This window comes from Bos indicus, chromosome 3 (assembly GCF_029378745.1).
Source record: "Bos indicus isolate NIAB-ARS_2022 breed Sahiwal x Tharparkar chromosome 3, NIAB-ARS_B.indTharparkar_mat_pri_1.0, whole genome shotgun sequence".
NCBI classification, from domain to species: Eukaryota; Metazoa; Chordata; class Mammalia; order Artiodactyla; family Bovidae; genus Bos; species Bos indicus.
In genome coordinates, this window is record NC_091762.1 from 116,186,986 (window position 1) to 116,209,599 (window position 22,614).

The 22,614-nt window shown below is 46.3% G+C and overlaps 1 protein-coding gene across 2 annotated transcripts in view; it reads right to left on the minus strand.

The window, feature by feature from the left end:
• The window catches only part of IQCA1 (IQ motif containing with AAA domain 1), a 188,419-nt gene that overhangs the window by 163,767 nt on the left and 2,038 nt on the right, over positions 1-22,614 (minus strand). For both annotated transcript variants that reach the window (XM_070786938.1, XM_070786937.1), the window contains exons 2-5: positions 13,624-13,948; positions 11,033-11,152; positions 6,211-6,402; positions 2,995-3,066 (exon numbers count right to left, since the gene is read on the minus strand). In XM_070786938.1, coding sequence (XP_070643039.1) covers positions 2,995-3,066; positions 6,211-6,402; positions 11,033-11,152; positions 13,624-13,948 — 709 coding nt within the window. The remainder of the gene's footprint in view (positions 1-2,994; positions 3,067-6,210; positions 6,403-11,032; positions 11,153-13,623; positions 13,949-22,614) is intronic.

A 22,614-nucleotide genomic window follows, 5' to 3' on the forward strand; every position in this document is an offset into this window, starting at 1 on the left:
CATCATGATGTATCCTATAATGAATGAAATCTTAGATTCAAGGAAATAGTGTCTCATTAAATTTTTAACGTGTAGTTTTTTGACATGTATTAATACAACAGTCATGATTCATATAAAACCATTTCAGTATACATTTCAATGTCTCAGTGAGCTAAAAAAAATTTTTAACTGTGGTGAAAAACACGAAACATAAAATGTGTTACCTTTACCATTTGTAAGTAAACCATTCAGCAGTGTTGAGTATATTCATGTTGCTGTGCAATAGATTCGGAGAGACTTTTTTATTTTCCAAACTAAAAATTTATACCCATTGAACAACTGCTGGCTTCCCTCCACCATGCCCCTGGCATCCACCCTTGTAGTTCCCGTTTCTATGGGTCTGACAACTTTAGGTCCCCTATAAAGATGGAAGCATGCAGCATTTGTCTTTTTGTGACTGGCCTGTTTCACTTAGCCTAACACCCTCAGAGTTCATCCCTGTCGTAGCGTGTATCAAGATTCCCCTCTTTTAATGGCTGAATAATATTCCACCCAGCACCGCCTTAAAATCATAAAGATCTGTAACAGCTGGCAGTGACTCACCAGTGTGATGCTCGCAGTGCCCCACCAACTAAGAAACGGAAGAGGAGCTGCGATCCCAGGGGCCCTCAGTCCCCCACAGAAATGTCGACTCGTTTTTGAAAATCAAAGATGAAAGAGAAATCAAGAATGCAGGTGATCAAATCAGGGTACTTCTTGAATCACATACCCCTCTGGGATGAGTCACCATATTCTTTGAGACAGTAAAGGTTAGACACCACAACTGAAATCTGAACACAGGTGCAGTGAGCACACGCCCCTTCACCAGGGAAAGATACTCTTCCAGGTGTTGGCACCACGGTGGTGAATCCCTCCCTCAAGCAAAATAACGCCTGTTTTCCATCCTGTGCTGACAACAGATGATACATTGGGCCAAACTGGTGGAGCAGTCAGGATGTGGGGCAGAGGAAAACGTGTGTGCGTGCTGAGTCATTTCAGTCCGACTCTGTGCGATCCTATGAACTGTAGCCCACCAGGCTCCTCTGTCCATAGGATTCTCCAGGCAAGAATACTGGAGTGGGCTGACATTTCCTTCTCCGAGAGCAAAATGCATGCTATTCTGAAATGATTTATCGCATCACCTGGCATTTAGACAGATCATGAAAAAAGTGATGCAAGAGCAGGGAGTGGGTTCTGCAATCAACCAAAGATGAGACTGCTTACATTTTCTGAGGTTTTAGGATTTAAAGTAAACGGAAAGATCTTACCAGTGACATTATCGTATATAGAAAAAGTAGCATTTGGTCCCACACTCAGGCCATTGCTCCATGACTTTCATCACTTTTGTTTTAAAAAACACAGAGTGGACCCTACAACTCCCTGATTACCATCAGACTAGGGCAAAGCTTCCCTCATAGCTCAGTTGGTAAATAATCCGCCTCCAATGCAGGAGACCCTGGTTCAATTCCGGGGTGGGGAAGACCCGCTGGAGAAGGGATAGGCTACCCACTCCAGTATTCTTGGGCTTCCCTTGTGGCTCAGTTGGTAAAGAATCCACCTGCAATGTGGGAGACCTGGGGTTGGAAGATCCCCTGGAGAAGGGAAAGGCTACCCACTCCAGTATTCTGGCCTGGAAAATTCCATGGACTGTATAGTCCATGGGGTCACAAAGAGCTGGACACAACTGAGCAACTTTCACTTTCACTGTCAGGGCAAAGCCGATGCACACCACTTTCGTGATCCTCGCATGGGGCTGTACGCAGCTCCCCACCCCACCAAGCTGCCATGTGGACAGTCCACATGGCAAGGGGCTGGGGGCCACTTCCAGCTAACAACTAGGAAAAAACTGAGGCATTCAGCCTGGCAGCCCACCAGGAACTGAATCTGGCCCACAACCACACAAGCTCGGGCACTGTTTCTTTCCCCGTTGAACCTCAGGTGAGACTCCATCCCCAGCCAACACCCAGACTGCCGCCTATGAGCCCTTGAGCAAAGGACTCAGCCAAGCCCAGACCCCTGACCCACAGAGACTGAGGGAACAGGTTTGTGCTGTTGAAGCTGCTAAATCTGTGGTAATTTGTGGCCCGCTGCAGGAGAGCCCAGCCTAGCGCCTCCACCTGGAGAGCAGCCTCTGGGACCCCCAGGAAGCAAATTAAAGCACATGTAACCCGAAGCAATGGCACCCCACTCCAGTACTCTTGTCTGGAAAATCCCACGGATGGAGGAGCCTGGTGGGCTGCAGTCCATGGGGTCGCTAAGAGTTGAACACGACTGAGCGACTTCACTTTCACTTTTCACTTTCACATACTGCAGAAGGAAATGGCAACCCACTCCAGTGTTTTTGCCTGGAGAATCCCAGGGATGGGGGAGCCTGGTGGGCTGCCGTCTATGGGGTCGCATACAGTCGGACATGACTGAAGTGACTTAGCAGCATATCTGTTCAACTCTTGATTCAGTAATCATCAGATGCCCTGGAGGAGGGCATGGCAACTGACTGCAGTACTCTTGCCTGGAGAATCCCCATAGACTGAGGAGCCTGGCGGGCTACAGTCCCTGGGGTCGCAAAGAGTCAGACATGACTGAGTGGACTTTCACTTCACTTCATTTCATGGAGATCACTCAGGAGAAGGCAGTTATATTGGGACAAGTCCATTCTCCTGGTCATGAGTACTAACAGACATTAACAGAGTGGAGGCCACAGCTGACACTGGTGAGCAGCTCACAGCTTGTCCCCGCTTCAGAGCAGCCCACATACTCCAACAGACGTCTAAACAGACATGATCCTGTGTCTCCAGAACCCCTCCCCTCCCCAGGGAGGCTTCTAGATGATACACGGGATTCCATTCTCTTAAGTCACCGGTCATGTATGTTGCTTTCCTTTCTTTTGTCAAACGCTCCCTGAGGGGGACACGGGTCTTACAGATTCCTTGGTCTTTAAGAGAACCAGATGCTGGTCTTGTCTCTAAGAAAACTTACCATACCCAGAAATATCATCTCCTCTCGTCTCTGTCTTTCGGTTCTCTTGCACTGATGGAAACCTCGCCAAACCTAAAGACAAAGAAATGCTTGCTTGTTTAATACGTAAAGATAAATCAAACACGGTCATGCCGTTTCTCCCACACAACCCACACATGCCAAACGACGCATGATGATGCACTCAAGTTGCCCCCGTGTCTGTGCTGATGGAGTGCTTTTCCTTCTGTGATCACAGTGACATTTTTAAAGAATGAATCACAGAAGTGGCCTATGCCACTGTCCACTGTCTGAGGACCCAGTTGTGGGCCCTGATGAAGAACCTTGTCCCAATATCCCCTATTAAACAAGGAGGACTAAGGCAGTTCTGTCCACCCAGGGACAAAAGAGGATCCACCCTTATCCAAGACCCTGGTAGCAACTGCAGAGCCCACTGCGGACCCAGTGACAGCCTCACACCTGTTAGGATGGATGTTATCGAAAAAACAAGAGATAACAAGTGTCAGAGAGGATGTGAAGATAAGGGAAGCTTCCAGTACGGTTGGTGGGCATGGAACTGGGTACAGCCGCTATGGAAAGCAGTAAGCAGAGTGCTCAAAAAATTAGAAATAGAACTGCTGTGTGCTCCAGAAATTCCACTCCTGAGTATTTGTCGGAAGAAAAGGAAAACACTAACTTGAAGAGATACATGCACACCAGCGTTCATCGCAGCACCATTCACAACAGCCAAGACACGGAGACAACTTGCCTGTTGATGGACAAGTATATAAAGAAACCCTGGTATGTACATACAGTGAAGCCACGAAGAGAAGGAAGTTCTCATTTGCGACAACATGGATGAATTTTAAGGGCATGATGCTAAGAGAAATAAGTTGTAAGAAGACAAGCAGTTTACGGTTTCACTTACATGTGTAATCTAAAAACACGGAGTGTATAGAAACAGAGTTGTTTTTGTGGCTGCCAGGGGTTGGGCAGGTGAGGGAGACAGGTGGAGGTGGTCAAAGGACCAGTTACAAAGTGAACAAGTTCTGGGAATGCAGAATGTACGCTATGGTGACTACAGTGAACAATACTGCATCTTATACCTGCAAGCTGCTAGGGGAGTAGACCTTAAATGCTCTCAGTATAAGAAAAAACGGCGTTCATGCGAGGTGATGGGTGTGTTAAGTGTGACCAATTACTGTGGTCATCATAATGAAATGCACATATATATCTAACCATGATGTCATACATCGCAAAGTTACACAGGGTGACATGTCAAATATATCTCCACAAATCTGGAGGACATAAAGAGATAGTCTATAGTGGTTTTTTTTTATGGTGAGATTCCTGTACCTGTATTTCTTTAAGAGAAACTCCTTGATTGCAGGATTGGGACTAAATCTGAGGGTGGTACTTCACGGTTTTACAAGATTTCCACTGTACCGTGGAGAAATATTACCAAGTAACATCCAAGAATTGTACAACTCAAGTTCTGAACTCAGATGTGTATCCCATATCCCATACCCCAGAAACTTCAAACCCCATAGAGGACAGACATTCAGCTGCCAAGTGGGGCTGGAAAAAAAGGAGTGGGAGCTGGTGGGAGAGGCAGCTATTATTATTTTTTACTGTCTTTTTAAATTTTTCAATTGGAGGATAATTGATTTACAATGTTGTGCTGGTTTCTGCCGTACAACAATGTCCATCAGCCGCATGTATCCCTGTATCCCCTTTCTCTGGCCCTCCCCACCACATCCCACCCCCTAGGTCGTCACCGAGCAGTGGGCTGAGCTCCCTGTATTATAGAGCAACTTCCTACTATTTTACACATAGGGTTACATACATGGGAGAAGGAAATGGCACCCCACTCCAGTACTCTTGTCTGGGAAACCCCATGGACAGAGGAGCCTGGTGGGCTACAGTCCACAGGGTCACACAGAGTCGGACACGACTGAGCAACTGAACAAGTGTACACGAGTCGGTGCCACACTCTCAAATGTCCCCGCCCTCTCCCTCCCACTGCGTCCCCAAGCCCACTCTCTGTGTCTGAGTCTCTGCTCCTACAGGTTCATCAGTACCAGTTTCATATACAGGATGGATAACAAGCTCCTACTGTAGACCACAGGAAAGCATATTCACCCCCCTCTGATAAACCGTAATGGAAAATAATAAAAAGTACACACACACACACACATATGTATACAAACACACACAACTGAATCACTTTGCTGTACAGTAAAAATTAACAAAACATTGTAAATCAACTATATTTCAATAAAGTAAATTAAAAAAAGACTTTATGTCCCCACAGAAACTTGAAAGAAAGTAGTCTTTTTCTGCCTTTCCTCAGCCCCCTCCCAATTCCCATTCAAACACAATTGGGGACAAGAGCTCTGAGCTTCTGGCTCCCCTTTATGTCCTTATACTCGCTTTCTTGCCAATCTAATTCTCATTTGTATCGAGCTGCACTTTTCTTCATTTTTGCATGAGCAACCTCAGTCACAATTTGAAAAAAGATGGGAGTGTAAATCAAGAGGGTCATCTGACAAAGGCAAGGACATGTCCAGGGCTCCTGAAAGGAGCATCCACGTGTGCTCATCGGTGGTGTTCCCTGAAGCGTACGTGAATGGTACACGCTTCTGTAAGCTCCTAGGTGTTAACCCTGCTCCCTTCTATAATCACATGTCTGTGTGTAAATGCAGTTTTAAAAATGCAGTGAGGACTTGTATAGCAATACTGCCTCCGAAAGTTATAGATGATTTTTAAAAATACAACAATAAAAGGTCCTGAGTTTCAGACCTATTTATAATGCAATTTGAAAAAAACATAACCAAGCATGCTTAACAGTTTCCCCAGGATAAAAACAGTCTTTTCTGGAATTTAGTCCAGTTCTACTAAAGGCTTCTCTGGTGGCTCAGACCGTAAACAATTTGCCTGCGATGCAGGAGGCCTGGGTTCGATCCCTGAGTGAGGAAGATCCCTCGGAGGAGGAAACAGCAACCCACTCCAGTATTCTTGGCTGGAGAATTCCATGGAGGGAGGAGCCTGGTGGGCTACAGTCTGTGGGGCTGCAAAGAGTTGGACACGACTGAGTGACTAACTCTGTCACTGCCACTCTCCTGCTAGAGGCGGGACTTGGGAACGTTGAGTTCTGGCGCTCAGCCCCACCCCCGGGCTGCATCTCCACCTTGTCCCCACCCCCGGTCTGCATCTCCACCTTGTCCCCCATGGTCACACCTTCTGGATTCTCAGCGCAGCGGCGCTCACATCCGCCACTTTATCACCGAGTAACCTGGCTTGCTTGGCTCTGTATTCCTGCAGGTAGATCTGCTTCATGAACATGGCTCTCAGGCGCCCTTGCCGTGCCCTCTCAGCAATCTGGATCAATTTAACAGCCTCTTCTAGGGGGATAGGCTTTACTTGGTATTTCTGCAAAAACATTTGAGATAAATCAATGTTTAAACACGCTCACGACCTTAACTGATTCCAGAAACATCACATGCTTACTTCTAACACCACCCTGCTAAGAGTCTCCAAACTACTGAGAGAATTGCAGCCATTCAATACGAATCATTTTTTTCCCAAGCATACGCATATTTTGATAATATGTCATGTTCACACTGTGAGCTTGTATGTAAGGATCTGTTAAGCCTTCCTCTACCATTTTGAACAAAATACTAATTAGCTCCACAATGTTTTAGGTTGGCAGCAGACTATACGAGGGATGCCAATGAAAACGGATCAAAATCAACCTGAAATGGCTACCAATGTTCCATTAACTTCATAGTAGAAATTGAAAATATAGATCTACTAGGAGAATTTAAAATGAGAAATACAGACGAAGCCAAATGCTGGCTTTAAAATCACTTACAGAACCATCTAGTGAATGTGAAACTAATATTCGGACCATTTCAGAAGCATTTAACTTTGTAAGAGAAACCTCTCCCAGCACCTCCATATTTGTCCTTTAAAACATCTAACCATGGTGGGAACTGCTCAAGAATGCTGTCTTTGGAGATCTCACGTGGGGGGAGTTTGGGCAGAGTCAGGGAGGGGCAGTGCAGCTTTTCGAGGACAGGGATGAGAGCAAGGCTGCTGCTGGTGGCGGGTGCGTCCAGGGCCCTGCATGGGCTCAGGCCTGAGGCCCTCTGTCGTCCCAGGAGGGAGGGTGAAGCTGTGGACCTGGTGTGGCTTCACCCAAGCCTCCTGCCTGGACAGAGGCAGAAGGAAGAGGCTGTTCGAATCCAAAAACCACTCAATCATGGGCTGAGCCCTTGCCCCGGCCTCAGGGGGCAGCAACGGCCACATGTGGGTGCGGGCAGGAGAGTGCAGCCCACGGGCAGATGCTGTAGCTCATCCCCTGGGCCACCGCTCCTCAGGATGGTCACTTCTCTGTGTAACGGGGGTAGCGGCGGGGAATGCAGACAAAGCGGCAAGAGAGGGAGGGAAGGGCCATTTTATTGAGGATAGATGCCAGAATTGCTTTCCACGTGCTTTCTCATCCAATTCACAAGGCAACGGCCAAGACAGGTACTACTGTGACCAACGCTAGGGACTGCCCTGCTGGCCCAGCGGCGAAGACTCCACACTCCCAAAGCAGGGCCTGGGTTTGATTCCTGGTCAAGGAACTAAGACCCCAACTGTAGCAACTAAAGATCATGAGTGCTGCAACTAATACCCAACACAGCCAAGTATTCATCTGTAAAGGGTGTCCCTGGTGGCTCAGATGCTGAAGAATCTGCCTGCAGCGTGGGAGACCCTTGTCTAATCCCTGGGTCGGAAAGATCCACTGGAGAAGGGCAACCCACGCCAGTACCGTTGCCTGGAAAACTCCATGGACAGAAGAGTCTGGCAGGTTAGAGTCCACGGCACTGCAAAAAGTCAAACAGGACTGAGAGACTAACACTTCCCTTTTGTACATAAAAGGAAGACTGAGGCTGAAGAAAGTAAAGGAATTCATGCAGTTCCTACGCTTAGTAAGGGACTCACCCCATTTGAAATGATGAGTCACCCTCTTTCATGAAAGCTCCCACGGCCCCTCAGCATGGAGGCAACAGGGCCTTCCAAGGAAGCTCTTTCACACAACTGCTTAGGGTTCGGTGTCCAGGGGCATCTTGCTGCTTCAGATTTGCAGGGAGCTGTTCTTTTCAATAATGCACTTTGGAAGTGAAGGTAAAATGAATATTGCATGCGTGCGTGCAAAGTTGCCTCAGTCGTGTCTGACTCTTTGCGACCCCATGGATTGTAGCCTGCCAGGTTCCTCTGTCCATGGGATTCTCCAGGCAAGGATACTGGAGTGGGTTACCATTTCCTTCTCCAGGGGATGTTCCCGACCCAGGGATCGAACCTGAATCTCTTAAAGTCTCCTGCACTGGCAGGCAGGTTCTTTACCACTAGTGCCGCCTGGGAAGCCCCAAATAAATGTTGCTATGCTGTGCTGTGCTTAGTCCCTCAGTCGTGTCCGACTCTTTGTGACCCTGTAAACTGTAGCCCACCAGGCTCCTCTGTCCATGGGCTTCTCCAAAGCAAGAATATCAGAATGGGTTGCCACGCCCTCCTCCAGGGGATCTTCGCAATCCAGGGATCCAACCCAAGCCTCCCACATTGCAGGCAGATTCTTTACCATTTGAGCCACTGGGAAAGCCCAAAATAAATATTATGCTGGTATAAATCAGATGATGTATGTATAAACCCTTAAGTGTAGAGCAGGTCCTCAGCAAATGCCATTTATTATTGTCTATTTCCTTTAGATTGCACACTGCCATTCTGAAAATAATTTCAGCCCTCATGGGATACATGTGAGGGATTTGAGATATCCACTCAATACAACAAAGATATCTGAAAGTCAGTGGAGGAGGCCATAAGAGTAAATACTCAGCATGACCAGTGCAGAAGTGGGCAGTTATTTTCCCTTTATTAAAATTCTTTGTGCAGGGATTTCCCTGGTGGTCCAAAGGCTAAAACTCTGCACTCCTAATGAAGAGGGCCTAGGTTTGATCCCTGATCTGAAAACTAAGATCCCATATGCCACATGCTACACAGAAAAAAAAAAAGAATTCTAATAAAAAAGTCCTTCTTGGGGTATACACTGTAAATATCTGCAAGAAATAAACAGCTTAAGGCAAGAGCAGGGGGTCCAGTGAGACAATGACAGGCCCAGGAAAGTCACACAGACACCCGGGTGTTGCTCGGAACCCCCATGTTCCACTGAGCACCCTTAGGTACCCCAGAAATGGGGCCTGGAAAACAGAGATGAATGGCTCGACCTAAGGAGGAGAGAGGAGCCGCTGAGGCTGAATGCTGAGTGAAGGAGGGGCAGAAACCTTTCTACTGCTGACCCTGCACAAAGCAAGATGGACTGGGGGAGAAGAGGCAGGGAGGACGTCTTAGTGCAACTGCGCTGTGTGCGATGTAATCGCCCTTCTCCATCTTCCCAGGAGATCCTGTGGATTCTGCACTGCGTGTCAACGCTCTGGGCCAGGGACTCCCGGGGGTGGGGATGCCTGGTGGGGGCGGGCTCTGTTCTAGTGATGTGGGAACTGGAGGCACAGACCCAGGAGCAGGTGGTGAAGGGATGGCTGGACGACCCCCAAGGCCAGATTCCCAGGAGTCCACTTGGAAGAAAATTTGATGCAGGGGGGCCAGATGTTTAGGGGAGGAGCAGTGGAGGAGGGGGGGTCCTGAATGAGGCGGGTCAGGCAAGGCATCTGCAGGGACACTGTCACACCAGGCTCTGCAGGAAGAGGACTGCTTGACTGGCTGGCACGTATGGCTGGGCTGCAGCGTGAAGCCGCCCATGCAAAACGACAGGTGGCTCAGGGCTCAGTATGCGTGCTCAAAGAGCAGTACCTGTGTCCCTCGGCAGGCAGGCAGGGCACGCGCTGCTCCCTCCCCGCTGCCATCCCAGGGGCACCTGCAATCTTCCTCAACGCGTGGCACAGCGCGGGCTGGCAATGCCCCGAGGCATACCCGTCTAAAGGCCATGGGCGTCGTTTCCCCCTGTGCACCTAGGCTGCACCCACAGTCCCAGCATGGCTACTAACGGTGCCCCTGTCACCCTGCACTGTCCCTGGGTGGATGGTCTGCTGCCGCCTTAATGCTTAGGCCGGGACGACCAGCCGGAGGGCGGGAGGCATGACTCTGGAGGCAGAGAGGGGCACTGGAACACATCAGGTTGCAATGGCAGTGCCCTGAGGAAAGAGCTGCCCGCCAGGAGGCTGCAGGGAAATAAACACAGAATCCACAAGAAGGCAGAGAGAGTTAAAGCCAAGACAGCTACTGTAACGGGCAGAGGGTGCAGCTGCGCGCATACCGGGGGACAAAGGAGGAAAGCGCTTAGAGCTCCCACTGGGCTTTGCCCGGGGCTGTCCAGGGGTCTACAGGTTTCCCTTTCCCCAGAGAGAGTCTACTCCAGGTGATCTAAGTGACACTCAACTTGAAGTTACTTTTTAAGATTTATTTTTTTAGATGTGGACCATTGTTGAAGTCTTTATTGAATATATTATAATATTGCTACTTCTTCTTTTTTTTTTTTAATCTTTTGGGTTTTTGGCCACGAGGCATGTGGAATCTTAGCTCCCCAACCAGGGATGGGACTTGCACCCCCTTAATTGGAAGGCAAAGTCTTAACCACTGGATCCCCAGGGAAGTCTCCCTCAACTTGAAGTTATAGGAGGTCAATCAGCATTTTCAGAAAGTGTCGTTTATAGCTCCTAGTTACTCAGTACTTAATTATTTTATATGAACAACATTCAGTTTCTGACCGTAGGCTGGGTGACTTGGAGATGAAACATGAGACTGAGTTGATCATCTACTCAATCTCAGAGCTTCTGATTTAACCAATACTGTGTTTTGATCTCTAAGTTCTTGGACAGGAGTGGCTACGACTGGTCAAAAACACACCCAAAAGTTATTCAATGTCTTACTGATTGAATAACATGGGGGAAAGGCTGTTGCTCTCCTCGCATTGAGAATAGTCTTGTTTCTCCTACAGTTAGGAGCAGCAGGAAAGGAGGTTTTACAGATTATGGAATGAAGTTTACTAAAACGATATACAAACCTTTGCAGATACATCTAATCCACTTTCTGCTAATATCTGGGAAAGGATTTTCTCTCTTCCTTTTATGACTTCCAACTTCTCCTTCAAAAAATACTTGGGTATGGGGATATCTAACTGTTGCTAGAGAAGAGAAAGAAGAAACAAAAGAGCACTTTGGTCACAATTCCAGGACCCAAATCCATGTAAAACCCACAGTCAGGACAAGGGCATCAGAGACTCACCCGACCTCCCACCCACACTTACAAGGTGAGGAAGCCAGTGGTATGAGACACCTTGTCCCATCAGGTAGGCACAAATAAAGTCAAAACGGGAAAGTATAACATATCTCATTTTGATCATTATCGCAAAATTCCAGTAATCCGTATCAATTAGGCCTCAATGAACTAATGATAGCTTGAGGAATTTTCTTTAAAGAAATATAATCTTATCTAAGCCTACCTAGATGTTCACGCTGGTTTTAGAAAAGGCAGAGGAACCAGAGATCAAATTGCCAACATCCGCTGGATCATGGAAAAAGCAAGAGAGTTCCAGAAAAACATCTATTTCTGCTTTATTGACTATGCCAAAGCCTTTGACTGTGTGGATCACAATAAACTGGAAAATTCTGAAAGAGAATACCAGACCACCTGACCTGCCTCTTGAGAAACCTATATGCAGGTCAGGAAGCAACAGTTAGAACTGGACATGGAACAATAGACTGGTTCCAAATACGAAAAGGAGTACATCAAGGCTGTATATTGTCACCCTGCTTATTTAACTTATATGCAGAGTACATCAAGAGAAACGCTGGGCTGGAAGAAACACAAGATAGAATCAAGATTGCCAGGAGAAATATCAATAACCTCAGATATGCAGATGACACCACCCTTATGGCAGAAAGTGAAGAGGAACTAAAAAGCCTCTTGATGAAAGTGAAAGAGGAGAGTGAAAATGTTGGCTTAAAGCTCAACATTCAGAAAACGAAGATCATGGCATCTGGTCCCATCACTTCATGGGAAATAGATGGAGGAACACTGGAAACAGTGTCAGACTATTTTTCTGGGCTCCAAAATCACTGCAGATGGTGATTGCAGCCATGAAATTAAAAGACACTTACTCTTTGGAAGAAAAATTATGAACAACCTAGGTAGCATATTGAAAAGCAGAGACATTACTTTGCCAACAAAGGTTCATCTAGTCAAGGCTATGGTTTTTCCAGTGGTCATGTATGGATGTGAGAGTTGGACTGTGAAGAAAGCTGAGTGCCGAAGAATTGATGCTTTTGAACTGTGGTGTTGGAGAAGACTCCTGAGAGTCCCTTGAAATGCAAGGAGATCCAACCAGTCCATTCTAAAGGAGATCAGCCCTGGGTGTTCTTTGGAAGGAATGATGCTAAAGCTGAAACTCCAGTACTTTGGCCACCTCATGCAAAGAGTTGACTCATTGGAAAAAACTCTGATGCTGGGAGGGATTGGGGGCAGGAGGAGAAGGGGACGACAGAGGATGAGATGGCTGGATGGCATCACTGACTCAATGGACGTGAGTCTGAGTGAACTCCGGGAGTTGGTGATGGACAGGGTGGCCTAGCATGCTGCGATTCATGGGGTCACAAAGAGTCGGACACGACTGAGGGACTGAACTGAACTGAACTGAAGCCTACCTAAAATAATAATTTAAATTCAGATAGCAAAGAATTGAGCTATAGAGCTCTTTGAATTAAATCTAATAATTTAACATCAGCGCATTGACCATTTGTGTGTAAATAGTTACAATTAAAAAAATAATTTGGTTTTATTTTTATCTTAATTACCCCACTGCAAGAATCATTTAAAAAATGAATTTGCTTTATTAGAAAACTTGTTTCTATACACTAGTTTAAACTCCTGTTCTTCTTTTGTGTGCAGGTATTTCAAACTGGTGCTGAGCCACTTAGTTCTGTCCAACTCTCTGTGACCCCAGGGACTGCAGCACACCAGGCTTCCCTGTCTTTCACCATCTCCCAGAGTTTGCTCAAAGTCATGTCCATTGAGCTAGTGATGCCATCCAACCATCTCATCCTATCAGTGGAGGTCAGATGAATGTTTCCCATTCCAAGGTCAATGATCAAAACTGTAGAAGTGTTACTAGAGGATTTGAGTCACCACTGACCCAAAGCAAAGGAGGAGATGCATCTTCCTGGGGATTAGGAACCAGCAACCAAGAGGCTGCTCATCAAGAAGATGATGGGAGGCAAAGGCCAGACAGAGATGTCTTCTGGAAACAGAAGAAGTGGCATTGCTGTTGGAAACTGGGGGGATTATTTGTGAAAGGGTCATCCTACTCCATTCTTCCAACTGGCTCAGGCAGATACCATGGTGACAAGACCGACCACAACAATCCCGGTGTTCAGCAGATCCCAGGACCATGCAACAACTCATCTGAACCAAAAGCTGAATGAACCCCATCCATGTCCACAGCAGTAAAGTCTCATTGAAGGGCTATGCTTCAACTTTCAATACAGCATACAACCAGTCAATATGCCTAGAAAGTCTGTAGATTATTGGTTACAGGCCTACATATCTTATTTACAACAAAAAGAAACTAATATGAAAAAAAAAAACTTAAGTACTTACAGGCTCCAACTTTAGATCCTGTAAGATATCATCAAAGTAATGGAACTCAGTTAATTCCAACTCAACCATCTCATTCTTCAGCTCCAGGATGCGACCCATCACAGCATCCAGGATTTTTCGGATCAGAATGCGTTTCTGTGGGTGGACTATCTGGTCATAGACATTCTCCAGGTTTCTGAAGATCTGCACGTATTTGATATAGAAGGTGGCTAACATCTGGAAGATGAACACTTGATTCTTTTGTGGTTCCATCATCTTCTGAGATTCTGTATCAAGCAAAGAATTGAGGGCTTCTTGGGTCTGATGCCACATCTTATTATACATTCTGAGGGAAGACAGAGTAGACAGTTCAGGAAGCAGAAATTACTTTGCAAGGCATAGATACTGGGCATCTGGTGTAACAAAAAGCAACATACCATAAATATGAGCTGAGAACACCACATGTGGCGGCAATGTTCTTTAGACCACGTATGTTCCGTTTTGTTGGGCATATGAGTTTTGGATATGACTACAACTATTATTATCAAATAAATGGTTTAAAAAGCTTTTCACCTTTGGTGGAAGAAGGGGGCAGTGGAGGGGAGACCCTTCCATCTAACTCTCCCACTCCAACTCGACCCATCACTGCATCCTGGAGCCAAAGAATGACATGGCTGAGTGGGAATTAACTGAGTTACCAGCCGGCCTGGGAGGCTGGCTCCTCACCCTTGTCTGAGTCAGTGAGGGGTGCAGCCAGGGGTGCTGAGGAGCGGGAGGGTTAGATGGAAGGGTGTCCCCTCCATTGCCCCCTTCTTCTACCAAAGGTGTAGGGTGGTGGCCACACCCCCAATCCCTTGCTGGTTTCCCAAGATTTAGCCCACACTTTTGTCACCCGGCCCCCTATTCACCCCCTATCCCCCATCCCCTCACCATAACCCATCCCCCCATTTCCACTGAGCATGCCCTCCTATCCCTGCCAGGACTCTGATCAATACACTCACAGAAGAGACTTCTGTTTTCTTTCAAAATCTGGGCAATTTTTGGCTCTCATTTATATCCAAAATCCAGTTCTGAAAAGCTAAGTGAAAGTTCACTGTGTCTGGGAAGGGACTTCTTATAACCAGCGGGCCTAACCAGGGGGTGAGGGGTGGGCAGAATCTTGGCTGTCTCCCTGGGAAGAGGGTAAAACCCACAATGTCCATCTCTCTAGATAAGGTCTTCCCAGGAACGTGCTGGCGAGGGCAGCTCCAAACACTGCCTGACAAGCTCGTGGGTCCAGGGGGCTACGGGCTCTTACGGCCTGTCCTGGGTCAGCCCAGACTCTCATGTCTGCACCCACCTGTGTCCTGTGTCCCTCCCTGGGTCCAGGTCACCTGCACCGGCCTTGGCCACCAGGATGGGAACAGCTTGGCCCTTGCTCTCTGGGGTGGAAATGCCCCTCCGCTGATCTGTGACCAGTCCCCTCACCTCTGAACGACCTTCCCAGGGTCCTGCAGACTGCTGGTCACCCACCTCTGCTGACCTGCAGGTCACACTCTCTACCCAGGCCCTCCCTTTCATCCACATCTGCTTTTCGTCCCTTGACAGCATCCTGCTATCTCTGGTCAAGCGTTCTCGTGGCCCTTGTGTGTTTACAGTCCTTACTGCCTTTTCAGAGGCCGTCACAGGAGGAGGTGGAGATACATACGCTGGTCAACCCACCTTGTTGAATGGGAGGCCCTCATCTCCTGCCTGAGGTCATCCCCAGGCATGCCCTCCAGAGCTCTCCTCCACCATCTGCCCTTCCTCACACAGGTTCCTCTCCCTCCCGTGGGGTAAGAACGTGTGAGCATCTCACACTGAAACCAGCTGCCGGCCGAGTTCCGAGCCGTGTGTCATCCTCGCAGCATCCACGGGGCAGGGCGGCTCCCATCTGTCCACCAGGGTGGAAGGTAGGGTCTGCCCTTCAGAGGGGAGGTCAGCACCTGCACAGTCGTGAGCTGAACCCACAATCCAACCCATGCTGCCACCTCCTCCTCCACTCAAAATAAAAGAAGCACCCCCCCCACGAGATGCATAATCACAACATCTGCTGAGACAACATGTAAGAAACAGGATTTCCATGTCCATCTGCCTAAAATTAATATAAATTTAAAAGTAAAATTTAAATATTTTTTAAAATAAAAGTTTCAGATAAACGAAAATAACACTTAAAATGTTCCTTTTTTTGTAATTTGATTTTTGTTTTATTGATCAAAATTTCTAATTAAACATACAAATGATTAACGTTTACTAACCAGATGTCATGATAAGTTATTTAAATATGGTAAGCCACTACCTATACTCTGAATATTTTTCAAAATTAAGTGCTGTGTTGTTTCTTCAATTACTAGACTCTACTGATCTACTGCTGCTCTCTCAATAAATCACTTAAATTCAAAACAAATGTTTGCTTTGTTAATTTTGAGGAGTTGAAATAATTTAAGAACAAAATATAAGAACAAATAATTTAAGAACAAAGCAACATTCTTATTTATAGAGAAAGATAAATATGGAAATCATAGTATTACCACAACCTCAATAAGCAGGACGTTTGTTTAATTTCTAAACCTACTGACTAGTGCTTATTAATTAATTTCTAAACCTACTTATTAGTGCTCATAAAACAAGAAAGGAACTTATATCTGTTACTGTTTATATATTCATTTCTGTACTTTAAAATTTTTTATTTTATTCAAGTATAGTTGACTTATAGTGCTGTATTAGTTTATGCTGTTTCTTTTTCCTATGCTTGGAGCAGAGATGGGAGATTTTCATCTTTCTGGCCCAAAATAAAAAGCTTCTATTGATGTGAAAACTCTTTTAGGTTCAAATGAAGATGATGGTAACAGCTCATATTTACATCATGTCGGTCACTGTTCTAAGTACTTTACATATCAGTTCAGTTCAGTCACTCAGTCGTGTCCGACTCTTTGTGACCCCATGAATCGCAGCATGCTAGGCCACCCTGTCCGTTACCAACTCCCGGAGTTCACTCAGACTCACGTCCATCGAGTCAGTGATGCCATCCAGCCATCTCATCCTCTGTCGTCCCCTTCTCCTCCTGCCCCCAATCCCTCCCAGTATCACGGTCTTTTCCAATGAGTCAACTCTTCGCATGAGGTGGCCAAAGTACTGGAGTTTCAGCTTTAGCGTCATTCCTTCCAAAGAACATCCAGGGCTGATCTCCTTCAGAATGGACTGGTTGGATCTCCTTGCAGTCGAAGGGACTCTCAAGAGTCTTCTCCAGCACCACAGTTCAAAAGCATCAATTCTTTGGCGCTCAGCTTTCTTCACAGTCCAATTCTCACATCCATACATGACCACTGGAAAAACCATAGCCTTGAGTAGACGGACCTTTGTTGGCAAAGTAATGTCTCTGCTTTTCAATATGCTATCTAGGTTGGTCATAACTTTTCTTCCAAGGAGTAAGTGTCTTTTAATTTCATGGCTGCAGTCACCATCTGCAGTGATTTTGGAGCCCCCCAAAATAAAGTCTGACACTGTTTCCACTGTTTCCCCATCTGTTTCCCATGAAGTGATGGGACCAGATGCCATGATCTTCGTTTTCTGAATGTTGAGCTTTAAGCCAACTTTTTCACTCTCCACTTTCACTTTCATCAAGAGGCTTTTTAGTTCCTCTTCACTTTCTGCCATCTAAACCCTATGAGGCGATTGTTATTATTATTCCAATTTACAGATGAGAAAATCGAGGCACAGAGAAGCTACTGCCCAGAGTTGTGTAATCTGAATGTAGGATTTGCAGCCTGGCTCCAGAATTCAGGCTCTGAAATCTAATGGACTCTAGTTTGTCAGGACAAACCCTGGAGGGCAGAGGTGTGCTGGACACAACAAGAAAACAAAGACGTGCAGTTAAAAACTGGACTTCTGGGTTTCCCTGGTGACTCAGTGTTTAAGAATCCACCCGCCAGTGCAAGAGATGGGTTCAATCCCTGGTCCAGGAAGATCCCACATGCCGCGAAGCAGCTAAACCTGTGGGCCATAGCTGAAGCCTGAGCAACCTAGAGACCGCACTCCAGAACAAGAGAAACCACCCCCATCTGAGAAGGGGCGGGACACCCAAGGCTTTCGCTGACCTGACAGGTGATGGCAGGCCCCACAGGCCAAGAGACTCAACACATGTTCCCACAAAGCAGAAAACTCGCCCATTGTGTGGACTAAATAGGGCTCAGGGCCTAGACCTGGCAGGACAACATTACAGAAGAAAATGACAGGCTAATTTTGTTTGGAACTCAGATCTGAAATTCCACTTAGCAAACAAAACACAGCATCAGATCAAAAACAAACTGTTCCCTCTGATCAAGGAGGGGTCACCCGGGGAATTCACAAGAGTTCAACGTGAAGGAAAGCTGAATGAAACGCCGCACAGGACAGTAAAAGCTGTGGGTTATTTCCACAGATGCCAAGGAGGTGCTCTATAAATTTAATTTATGGCAAATGCCTTATGAAGAATGCTGTCACATGCCCCAAAGAACAGATGATGACAACCCTCTTCAAAATGCTGAAAACCAGAGACCAAAAATATTTTCGGTAGAAAAACACTAGAAAACTAAATAATATGAGTAAAAAAAAAGCATGAAGCATAGAGAAAAGGGGTGAATATAAAAGATGTTAAAAACTGCTTGTAAATGATACCATTGCAAGATCCATGGAAATCAGTAACAAAAAGTAAGAAGTCAATTAATACAGCAAAGTTGCAAGGCATAGAAAAAAGCCCTCCAAACTAAACGCAGGGAAAATATATGAAAAATATAACTCCATTCACAGTCCTGATTAAGAACATTAAACATTCAAGAATACATTTGGCAAAAGCCACACAAGATGTAGCTGAAGAAAATTCTGGAATGCGAGCTGCAGAGGGCTGGATCCCGCAGAAGGCAGTCTCTCTGTTCCTGTCTGGAGACCCAAGAAACAAAGAAAGTAGACTCTTGAGACTGACAGGCAGGTTTAATATTACCAAGAATTTGCTAACAATATCCGGAAGGCTCTATAAATAAATCCAGTCATAATTTCTAAATGCAGGGGTGGAGTTGATAATAAAAGATAAAGGGCATTTATCAGAATTCAAAGTATTTGCCATGCCAGCAAGCATTAAGGTATGTCCCGCCACCCATGGAGGCTATGGAGGCTGTCTTCATAGGATGCAGGGTCGATCTGAATTCCATAAAGACCCACGCCCATCATAACAAAGGATCTTGGGTAGAGGAGGCCTCCTCCGGGGAAAACAGCAGCCAAATGAATGGATGGGAAACATCTAGAACTTCATGCCTAGGTTCTGCTTTGGGGCAGACCCAGCCCGGGAAGTCTTGCTGCCCTAATTCAGTGCACTCATTGGCTTGTTGTTGTTCAGTCCCTAAGTCATGTCCAACTCTTTGTGACCTCATGGACTGCAACACACCAGGCTCCTCTGTTCTCTACTATTCCCAGAGCTTGCTCAAATTCATGTCCACTGAGTCAGTGATGCTATCGAACCATCTCATCCTCTGTTGTCTCCTTCTCCTCTTGCCCTCAATCTTTCCCAGCATCAGGGTCTTTTCCAATCAGTTGGCTCTTCACATCAGGTGGCCAAAGTATGGAAACTTCAGCTTCAGCATCAGTCCTTCCAATGAATATTCAGGATTGATTCCCTTTAGGATTGACTGGTTTGACCTCCTTGCTGTCCAAGGGACTCTCAAGTCTTCTCCAACACCACAGTTCAAAAGCATCAATTCTTTGGTGCTCACACTTCTTTATGGTCCAGCTCTCACACCTGTACATGACTACCGGAAAAAACCACAGCTCCGACTAGATGGACCTTTGTCAGCAAAGTGATGTTTCTGCCTTTTAATATGCTGTCTAGGTTTATCATAGCTTTTCTTCAAAAGGGCAAGCATCTTCTAATTTTGTGGCTGTAGTCACTGCCCGCAGTGATTTTGGAGCCCAAGAAAATAAAATCTGTCACTGCTTCCACTTTTTCCCCTTCTATTTGCAATGAAATGATATTCAGCCTTGTTGTACTCCTTTCCCAGTTTGGAACCAGTTTGTTGCTGCAGTTATAACTGTTGGTTCTTGACCTACATACAGGTTTCTCAGGAGACAGCTAAGGTGGTCCAGTATTCCCATCTCTTAAAAAATTTTCTAGTTTGTTGTGATCCACATAGTCATAGGCTTTAGCATAGTCAATGAAGTAGATGTTTTTCTGGAATTCTTTTGCTTTCTTTATGATCCAACAGATGTTGGCAATTTGATCTCTAGTTACTCTGCCTTTTCTAAATCCAGCTTATACATCTGGAAGTTCTTGGTTCACATACTGCTCAAGCCTAGCTTGAAGGGTTCTGAGCATAACCTTGCTAGCATGTGAAATGAGGCAACTGTACAGTGGCTGAAACATTCTTTGGGATTGGAATGAAAACTGACCTTTTCTAGTCCTGTGGCCACGGCTGAGTTTTTCAAATTTGCTGGCACACTGAGTGTGGCACTTTCACAGCATCATCTTTCAGGATTTGAAATAGCTCAACTGGAATTCCATCACCTCCACTAGCTTTGTTTGTAGTAATGCTTCCTAAGGCCCACTTAACTTCACACTCCAGGATGTCTAGGTTAGGTAAGTGACCACACGATCATGGTTATCTGGGTCATTAAGATCTTTTTTGTATAGTTCTTCTTGCCACTTTTCTTAATCTCTTTGGCTTCCGTTAGGTCCTTACTTTTTCTGTCGTGTATTGTGCCCATCTTTGCATGAAACGTTCCCTTGGTATCTCTAATTTTCTTGAAGAGATCTTTGGCATTACCCAGGGTCACAGAGGCAGGACTCCCTCCAGGGCCAGAGCAGAGCCAACTCCTATCTGGAACTTCTGGCCAAAGACCTTCCTGGGGGCTTGATCCTTCCAAGTCCTGGCATTTGGGCTGTACCCTCTTTCTTCCTCACCTGCTGTTTTTCAGGGAACCCTTGTTGGAGAGACCAGGCAAGGTTGTTGATGGATAGGGAAATATTAAGTATCAATAGCTGTGAGAGCATGCAACCAGACATCCTTACTGTTTCCCGCGGAGACTGGCTTCAGTGTTCCGGTTTCCCTGCTGCCCCTTCCCTGCTGGCTACAACCCTACCACTCCCTGGACCCCCATCCTGTGTAGCCCGCACTTCCCTCGCAGCCCCAGTCCACCCTGACCCCCACCCTGCCTTGAGCTCAAAGTCTCAGCATCCTTCCACTGAGCCAGTGCCCAGGAAGACGACCTGAGACAAGGAAAAGGGCAAGAGGATGTTTTAACTACTGAGACCATTACTGAGATGTAAGTCACATAACCACAAATTCACCCTCTGAAAGTGCAGAAATCATCGGTTTTCATCACAGAGTTGTGCAGCCTTCACCACCTTTCTCTGATTTCAGACCATTTTTGTCACTCTGAACAGAAACCCCTGTGCGTGTGAGCAGTCATTCCCTATTTGCCATTATCCCCCATCCTCCCAGGCCCCCTGCAACCACTCATCTAATCTGTCTCTATTTACCTGCCTATTCTGGATGTTTCACCTAAGTGGACTCATATAACAGGTGGCCCTGGGTGATCAGCTCCTCCCACTCAGCGTAATGTTCCCAGGGCCCACTGTGCTGTGGTGAGCATCATCACCTCATTTCGGTTTATTGGCCAATACTGTTCCACTGCCGGTATATCCCACGTTCTGTTTATCTGCTCATCAGTGCAGGGACACACGGAGAGTTTCTGCTGTTTGGGTCTGGGGAGTGATGCTGCTCTGAGCATCCCTGTACAAGCTGTGCTGTGGACCTGTGTTCTTATTTCTCTGGGGTATGGCATAGCAGTTTTTAAACGTGTGAGTGCTCTAAGTTTAAAAGCAGAACCCATCTCCCAAGGTAGTTGGTCTCAGGCAGGTCACTTAACCTCGTGTCTTCACTTCCTCAAGTGGCAAATCTGGATAATGACACCTGCTCTGGACACCCCACAGGATTACCGAGGAGTGGGATAACAGATGTGAAAGTGTTCTTGAAATCTTAAATGTGCCTTGTAAAGAGAAGGCAGTATTTTATTCATGGGACCACTTAGAATTTTTTTTTTAAGTATTTGATTGGTTTCAGACTTCAGTATATGACCTAGAAACGTTACAGATACTGAAGTCAGGGGGACCGTGGGTGCAAAAGACTGAATATGACGGCTGAAAGAGACCAGATTGTTATTTCTACAGCTTGGCAGTTTTCCTATGACTGGGGGATTGTGCGGTGCCTGGGTTGGGGGGAAGGGAGGAAAACAACTTGCAATATTCAGACACACCATGTGCTGGGGTGGAAAAATCTACATCTTGCAAAATGGGAACTTTCAAGTTATTTTATACATGATAAGCTTTTAAATTTTTCCAATTTTCCTATCTAGTTGTTTGTACTCTTTCTGGAATATTCCTTAGCATTCTTGGTCAAAGGGAGGCCTAAAGTGAAAGTCTTAGTCACTCAGTCATGTCTGACTCTTTGCCACCCCATGGACTGTAGTCTGCCAGGCTCCTCTGTCCATGGAATTCTTCCAGCAAGAATACTGGAGTGGGTAGCCATTCCTTTCTCCAGGGCAAGGGGGGCTTGGCCTAAAGGACACAGCTTTTCCTGTGACGCCCTCCTTTGTCTCAGAGCCCTCTGACTGTGGCAGGGAATAGGGCCAAGTCTTTGCTCCTCACTCAATTTCCAGACCACTCTCCTTCACTCCTTCCTACACTCTCTAATTCTGAAACTCATTTCATCTAATGGTATTGCCCACGGCCCTTCAATGTCACCATCATCTACCATCTGCATCATCTTTCCACGCCCCACCAGGGCATCTACCCTCCAAATGGAATCTTTACCAACAGCCTCTACTCTACCTTCTCAGTTTAGTTCAGTTCAGTTGCTCAGTCATGTCTGACTTTTTGCGACCCCATGGACTTCACTATGCCAGGCCTCCCTGTCCGTTGCCAAATCTCAGAGTTTACTCAAACTCATGTCCACTGAGTAGGTGATA